Here is an 8,543-nt window from a genome sequence, read left to right on the forward strand (position 1 = left end):
TGTGAGTGTTTATTGAGCGAAAACACCTAAAGCTCCACGAGGTTCCGGCAGGGGATGGTGGCGAACCCTGCTGTACTCTTTCACCACAACTTTCTCTCACTCTTACTTCCTGTTTCTGTTGTGCCTGTAATGCAAAAGGGTCAGCCTTGTCACACTCTGTGTCACGCTGAATATCCCCCGAGAACTACGTTAAGGGTACACGTGTCTGTGGAGTGCTCAGCCACTTGCATGTTAATTTCACGAGCAGGCTGTTCCGTTGATCGGATCAACTGGAACCCTCGGCGTCATAAGCGACGGAGTACCAACAACAAAACTTACAAAGTGTTATCAAAAACTTCCCGGACTAGTTATGTTTAATAAAAAATAACTTATTCAACTAAGTTTTAGCATCATCTCCTTCGAAATAATCACCTTGTGCAGCAATACACTGGTCCCGGCTTTCCTGCCACTTTTGGAATCTGGCCTGGAAGTCATTTTCAGTAAACAAGTCAAGGACCTTCTGTGATTCCCTCCGGATCTCAACGACAGTGTTAAAACAGCAACCTTTGAGCTACCTTTTCATCTTGAGGAAGAGATGGAAGTCTGCAGGGGCTAAATCTGGTGAATAGGGCAAGTGTGGAAGCAATACCATGTTGGGTTTGGCAAGAATATAACAATTGAGGAGAGCTCAGTAACAAGGTACATGGTCATCGTGAAGAATCCAATTCTTCATGCTCTACAGATCCAATAGCTTTCACCAAATGTCCTCACTCAGACCCAAACGCTTCAAAATGTTGCAGTAGAACTCTCAATTGATCGTCTGGTCCCGGAGGACAAATTCTCAATGCACAATACCACATGTCCAGGGATGACACTCATGGCAGGTCTTCCAGGAACATTCTTCTGCTTTTGAAGCACCTGTGCCACTCGAAATATTGTGTCTGACCCATTGCCTCATCACTGTAAGCTTGGGCACTTTCATGTGGCACTTCTGTGTGGCACCGCATGGGCACCACATGGCTGCTTTTACATGGCCCTGCCACCAGTGCTTGACACCACCAGAAGGACAAGTCTTAACACTTCTACTGCAAAGTATGCGTCTTCTTGAATACAGCAAGCTGCCAGGTATCTGAGTCTATTGAAATCTCGCCTGAAAGGTTCAGCGTCCTGAGGGCCTTCTTCAGTACTTCACCCCATGTCTTCCTGCGTCTCCCCTACTTCCATGTGCTCTGTCCACTTTGAGAGATCAGCACTTTTTTATGGCGTTGTCAGCATCCATCCGCATCACATGAAACTAAACTAGGTTATACTTTCCCAAGACAGGTGCATTTCAGTAAAATAGAACCAAGGAGCATAAAATTAATTGTGAAACCAACTTCTAAACCAAACTGACATTCTTGCAACAGAAACAAGTGTAAATACTCACTTTCAATACTAAATGTAGAATGAGTTTTCCTATCATTCCCTAAAATTGATGTAAAAACTGTATGGAATCCAAAGGTGAGACCTGTTTGAGGGGCGACAAGGACAAGTGAAGGACCAATGCCACACCAAAAGCCTAAGATACCTTCTTGTTGAACAATTCTGACCCCTGCTGAGAAGATTGATTTATATACCTGAAAGTTTGGAAAAGAAATTAATTAATGACGACAGTGATGACAATGGTAACGGTGATGATGATGGTGGTGAGGACAATGGCGATGACAGTGGCGATGATGATGATGATGACAAAAGTAGCAATGACAAAGGCAATGGTGATGGTTATAATGATGATGATGATGGCGACAACTGTGGTGGCAACGACCATGGTGACGGCTGTGGTGATGACCATGGTGACAACCGTGGTGATGACGACAATCATGGTGATGTCAGCAATGTTAGCATGCACTCAAATGTAGCAAAGAGTGACAAAAAATGTCCTCTCTTATTTTTTTTCCGAGAGTCTGCACAGAAATTTCTTTGTATACAAATTTTTGTCTCTCTTTGCAAAGTACAGGTACAATTATGTGAATAACCATTACTCAAATGCCATACTGGCACAAAGGTAAATAAAACACCAGTTTTAAGGGTGTATTACTTAATATTTTATCATGTATTTAAAATGCTTTTTAATTTTGAAGAGCAAATACCCCCATTTCACACAAATGGTGTGTAATTTGAAATGATTTTAAATTTAAATTTTTCTGGCACAGAAAATATGAATTCATTAAACAAAAGTATTTATGTAATTAACCAATCATGAAATTTAAGACAAATGGCATTAACCTTGTTCTCATTTTGCCCTTCTGTACACAAGTTGTAGCTTGTGTAAACACAACTTTGGGGAAACCTCAGTGTACATAGCTACACACATACACACACATATACACAAAAGATCCTTTAGTCTTGTTGAAGACATACCAAAGCTTAGTGCTGGTGCCATGATAAAATGCACCAAATACATTCTGTGAAGTACAGAGTCAAGCGGATCCTTTACTTTTGTCAAGGACATGACAACCTCTCAGCTACTCATGCCATGATAAAATGCACTGAGCACATTCTGTATAATGGTCAATGTTAAGAAAGGAAGGTATCCAGCTGTAGAAGCCAAACCAAACATGGAACATAAGTGAAATATGGTCCTAGGTTCCATCAAAGAAAGCAGAAACCCCAAATAAGAAATGTCACCACAAAGAAAACAGCCTAAACAAAAGAAAAAAAACCCATTATGATGCATGTACACACACGTGCATACACACACACACACACACACACACCATTGTAATCTTTCATATGAGAAAAAGAAAAGAGTAGTGCCTTACCTTTGGTTCACCTTGTGCCACAAACCTTGTCCTCAATAGATCGATGGGTTGGACAACTACAGTGGACACAGCCCCTGACATTGAACCACAAACCAAACTGATCAATGGCTTGTTCTTAGAAAAGAACTCATTCGGGACACAATGATAGGTTAATTTAGAAAAAAATTCATATGAAGAAAACTGGAAAAGAAAACAAAATCACAATATAAAATACAATAGACAGGTGCAGGTGTAACTGTGAGGTTGAGAAGCTTGCTTCCCAACCATGTAGTCTTGGGTTCAATCCTACTGTATGGTAGCTTGAGCAAGTGACTTCTATGAATGCCCAGGGTCAACTAAAGCCTTGTGAGAGGAGTTGGTAAATAGAAACTGAAAGAAGCCCATAGATATACATGTGTGCATATTTATATATGTGTGTGTGTGTTTGCCTCCCGCCACCGCTTGACAACCAGTGTTGGTTCATTTATGGCCCATAACTTAGTAGTTTCACAAAAGAGAACAACAGAATAAGCACCAGACTTTAAAATAATCACTGAGTTGATTTGTTCCACTAAACTCTTGAAGGTAAGGCCCCAGCATGGGCACAGTCCAATGACTGAAACAAGTAAACAGTAAAAGACAACTAATAACCAAGTATTGGGAGCTATTCAGTTGACATTAACACTTCATCATCATCACCATTTAACAGCTGTTTTCCATGACGGTTTGACTTGACTACTAGGGTCGATGAAATTGATTAGTCCCCTCCCCCAAAATTTCAGGTCTTGTGCCTTTAGTAGAAAGAATTATTATTACTACCGTCATAAGTAGTAGTAGTAGTAGTAGTAGTAGTAGTAGTAATGAGAAAATAAGTTTTGTAAGAAACAATGTCTTTCAGAAATCCCATGTTATTTTGACACAGGTACCAGTAAGATACCTAGATTAGTTCAATAAACTGTGTTCACTCTAAGAAACATTCTGAATTCAAAAGCCACCGAGGTCGACTTAGCCTTTCATCCTTTCAGAATCGATAAAATAAATACCAATACTGGGGTTGATGACTAGCTCCCTCCCCCCAAATTTTTAGACCCTGTGCCTCTAATAGAAAGGATTATTAATTGTTGTTGTTGTTATTATTATTACCTCTGCCTTAGTGAAGGTGGATGTCTCAAGAACCGCTGGATGGATTCAAATGAAATTTTCAGGGATGTTTTGCTGCGTGACTGGCACAAATTAATTATATTTTGGGATCAATCCAGTACCGGACAAGGGTTCTGGATTATGTATTATATTTACTTTACATGAAGTATTACGATCCTTCAAGTCTTTTTTCTGATCATCTCCCTTGAAAGAACACTCTTGGTTTCCAACTAAGTTATGGCAGCATCGTTGTCTCCAAAGTTTTAATTTTCATTTCTCTATTAATTATACTCACGTCTATCTTAGTAGAAATTGATGGATAAAGAAATCAAACTACGAACCTGCGAGATTAGGGATGCTCAGCTGGAGAGGATTTCAAGGGACAAGCCTGTGTGACGGCAATGGTAATGAAGATGATGATCATCACAACAATTTAAAATATCGAAAGAGTTAATGACTGTTATGAAAACTGATAGTGTTAACACCATGTGACACAATTTTTGTCCTTGTGTAGTAACTGCTATTTCCAATTTGGTCACCCCTAAGAAAGTATGAAAAATGGCTATTTCCCTCAAACATTTACTGAAACCCCCAAAGAATCCCTCTCAACACATGGCTATGATGCTGTTCTACTGCTCCTGAGCAGAGAAGCACATATCATCAGCCACTAAGGGGCATGCTCAAATGGTTAAGGTCAAGCAGTTGACAAGCAAACCTGTGGTATTTAGCAGAATTTTTTTTTTTATATATATACCCAGACCTACTACCCATTTTCTTAGGAGTGGGTAGCCACAACAAGACACACACCAGGCATTCCATCCATTTCCCAGTTCAAAGAGGTGAGCTGGAAAATTAATGGAATGCTTGTTGTGTCTTGTTGTGGCTACCCACTCCTAAAAAAAAGGGGAATAGGCCAAGGTATATAAAAATAATAATAATAATACATGCTATATTTCTACTTCAGCAACTCAGCGCTGAATGTCTGAAATGTAATGTAATGGAAAAAAAATCAGTTTCAAAATATTGAAGTCCAGGTCACAAAATCAAAGTTTGAAGGGAATAGTAGCCATTTCCTTTGGTTTCTAGATAAAAGCAAATACAAAATAACACTTACTGACCAAAGACAAAAAAAAATTTGTTACACAGTGTAATGAGAAGGATAATGAACATGATTAATGAGTGACAGTGGTGATAAGGGGATCACCACAAAACGGATTATTATGACAACAATGGCAAGGATGGTGATGATGGTGATGATTATGCAATATGTTACTTACTTGCACCATCCCATAAAAGACAGTCAGAAACTGAGCAGGAATGTGGCCCTTCCATAATGCCTTCACACCTTCCTCTTTTGACATTGTGACAATGGTATGCAGGAAACCATGGTATTTAGAGCCAATGGAGAACTTCGATACAGGTTCAATTTGAAGCTACATGGAATATACATACAAACATAATCATCTTCATCATTATCATTTAATTATTATCATTATCATATAAAAACATCATTAGTTTTATTTTGATTGGTGAATTTTTATTTTTAATCAAAAAATTTCTTATTTGTTCTCTTCCCAGGCAATGGGAGTGATAAGATTTATATGCATGCGAACAAAATATCTAGAGGATTTAGTTACCTCTTTTTACATTTCCAGTTCAAATATTGCTTGGGTCAGCTTTGCTTTCCATGTTTTCTGGGTTAATAAAATAAATATCTGTCAAGTAATGAGATCAACTGAATCACTTATTTTCCTTCACAAAAAAAAACTGTGGTTTTGTGATTGTGCAAGAAATTCTTAGCCATCACTATTTGCAACATGTTAGGTCAGATCAGGTCAAGCCAACAGAAGACAGACTGGTCTTCTCAGCTGACGGGTTTCATGTTCATACCATTACTGTGATGTGTATTTGAGAAATGTCACCCAGAGAAAAGGCCATTCAACTGACTGAAATGAAGTTGCTCAATGACATACTTGAAGCACTAACCCACAGACATACCATCTCCATTCTTTTCCTTTTGCAATAATACATCAGTCTTGTATGGTGTGCAAAGGACATAAGCTTTGCCCGTTCCTCTAGATTGAGAAAATATTTAAAAAAATTAAATATAGGAAGAAGTGGCATGGTCAGATCGCAAAAAAGTTGAGATACTGAGGTGGATAGCAATATATTGTGTGGGAGATACATCCCACGTAAACCAACAAAGGCTCAAAAGAAGCATAATGATGAAGATTACCACCACTGTTAACATAAGGTTGTAAAGATAACTGACCTGTAATCGGATTTTGACAACATCCAAGGGTTGCAGAAGGAGTCTTGAGACAGCTCCTGAAAGGGCACCAGCAAAAGCATAATCGTAATATGTCAGGTGATGGTCTTGATTAGGGTTGTAGCCAACCATTGATAAAACAGGAGATATTCAGATCCAATGCACATGGAGTCAGAGAAATGAATTCTGTAACAAAAGAAACAAATATTATACACAATGAAATAGTCATTTCATATACACACAGACATTATATATATGTATGTATATATATATATATATATATATATATATAAAACAAAGGATGTCTGTGTGTAGTACATATGTATTTCTACAGTTTTCAACCAATTTTCACCAAACTTTACACACATGACTTATTTGCCAAGAATGGTCATGCACTGTAACATTTTGCCCAGAGCTCCCGCTAAAAGCGAGAAATTGGGAATAACAATGTTTTACATGTGTTTCTCTCTAAAAACTTCTGCAGTTTTCAACCAATTCTCTCCCTTGTCTCTTTTCATTTCTCTCTTCTCATTCTCGGTTTCTCTTGCATACACAGTCTCTCCCACCCTCTGTAATAGTTCCTCTCTTTAACTCACTCACACACTAACCTCTGTCTACAAACTGACTTATGTGTATTTCAACTAGTCATGCATAAAAATCTCTGTTGTTACGGTTTTCGTACGTTCTCCCTGAAAAATAATTTAGTTATTTTTAATTTTTGCTCACCCAGTGTGTGTAAATTCAGTTTTGCCAAATCTCCTAAAAGCCGACATCAGCATATTTTAATTTTGTTGTGCATAAATATCTTTGTTTGTACAGTATTTGTACATTCTCCCCACAACATTACATTTTAAAAATTTTTTGCACTCCTATTTGAATACACTATTTACATTTCTCCTATCAGAAAACATTATGCATGTCATCGTGCATGTGTATGTATGACTGCTGTGGGCCACATACAGTCGATAAAGATTTCAGCCACACCACTGAGCAGTCATGCATTAGAAAAAGCTATCCTAAAGTGGATCAAGTTTTTTTTCACTCAAGCTATTTTCTTCTAGAGCATTATATGCTCAAACGGAGTTTGTAAGTTCTGTCTACAAATCAACTTCCTTCCGCTGTCAGTCTGTCTGTCTGTTCCCTGCGCATTCTCAAACAGCTCAACCAAATCAAAGAAAATTTTACAAGGTAATAGTATCAGACCTCATGAGTGTCAACATGCAATTTTTTTTTTTTTTTCATTTTGATTAAAACAATATAACATTGGAACTGGTTTGGTATTATGTATCAAAAGTGAAAGAATAGGCTCTATATTGTAACTAGCAAACGCACCCATCCTTTGGATGGTTTAAGTTGCTTTGGTGATATATTTTTCAACAAATAATTGAACTACCAAGGTTTATGAGTAGCACGGCAACCTACATTTCTGTTTAGTCTAGGAACAGAAAACCAAATTGAAGGCTGGTTATTGTGGAGGTCATTGCACTTTAATGATCATAGAACATATAAGCTTGCAAGTGATGCAAAGTAGAACTACTGAAGTGTTTTGAAAGTAGATTATGGATAATGTCTACAAAATATAGTTGCTTTACATGAAAGCGAAATTTCTTGTCAGAAACAACCACATAAATGGTGTAAGGAAATTTTAGGAAGACGTTGAAACTTCCCTTCTGCAAGTTAATTTTATTCAATAGCAAAGGGAGCTATTTTTTTGGAGAGAAGTATGATTGGTACATTAAAAAATGGCAATATAATCCCTACTTGAAAAAGTAGAGGTAAAGGAATTTATTTGCTATGTGCTTACAGTGTACGACCACTCAGAAATTGACTTCATTGTGTCAGTGTATGTATGTTGAATGACATAACAAATGGCTGGAGGTGAAACTCTTGACAAAAAACAAATAGGTGCTGGCCAAGGTATATAAAAATACACATTTACTGTTCAACAACCAGTTCATAATTATCGCAGCAGTTGCAAGGAAGTTACAATTACATATTTACCCTTAAATTAATGGAGTCTCAAGACAGAAGTGAGATGAGACTTTCCCAAGATCAGCAAAGGCAAGACACAACACATCAAATTGAGTCTCAAGGCAGAAGCAAGATGAGACTTTCTCAAGATCAGTAAATACATGCACATACCCACCACCCCCAATTTTCCATGACAAGCTGGGGCCTGGAATACTTCAAATGGATGCATGACATGTTGCTTAGTCAAATTAGCCCATTATTCACTCCTCAAATGCTTTCTCATCAATACTGCACTTTCCCATATCACCTGTTTCAACATAACTGTAATATATATTCAAACTATACCATTTTAACCGCAAGCAATGCCAGATATCTCTGCTAGTGTGTGTGTATATACACACACA

General features: G+C 37.8%; 1 protein-coding gene across 2 annotated transcripts in view; it reads right to left on the reverse strand.

Moving 5' to 3' along the window:
- LOC106876076 (mitochondrial thiamine pyrophosphate carrier) overlaps nt 1-8,543 on the reverse strand; it is a 15,707-nt gene that overhangs the window by 1,638 nt on the left and 5,526 nt on the right. For both annotated transcript variants that reach the window (XM_014924482.2, XM_014924483.2), the window contains exons 2-5: nt 6,172-6,354; nt 5,177-5,332; nt 2,781-2,960; nt 1,406-1,595 (exon numbers count right to left, since the gene is read on the reverse strand). In XM_014924482.2, the coding sequence (XP_014779968.1) occupies nt 1,406-1,595; nt 2,781-2,960; nt 5,177-5,332; nt 6,172-6,300 (655 nt within the window). In that variant the 5' untranslated portion in view covers nt 6,301-6,354. The remainder of the gene's footprint in view (nt 1-1,405; nt 1,596-2,780; nt 2,961-5,176; nt 5,333-6,171; nt 6,355-8,543) is intronic.

The sequence above is a fragment of the Octopus bimaculoides genome, chromosome 7 (genome assembly GCF_001194135.2).
Source record: "Octopus bimaculoides isolate UCB-OBI-ISO-001 chromosome 7, ASM119413v2, whole genome shotgun sequence".
Taxonomy (NCBI): Eukaryota; Metazoa; Mollusca; class Cephalopoda; order Octopoda; family Octopodidae; genus Octopus; species Octopus bimaculoides.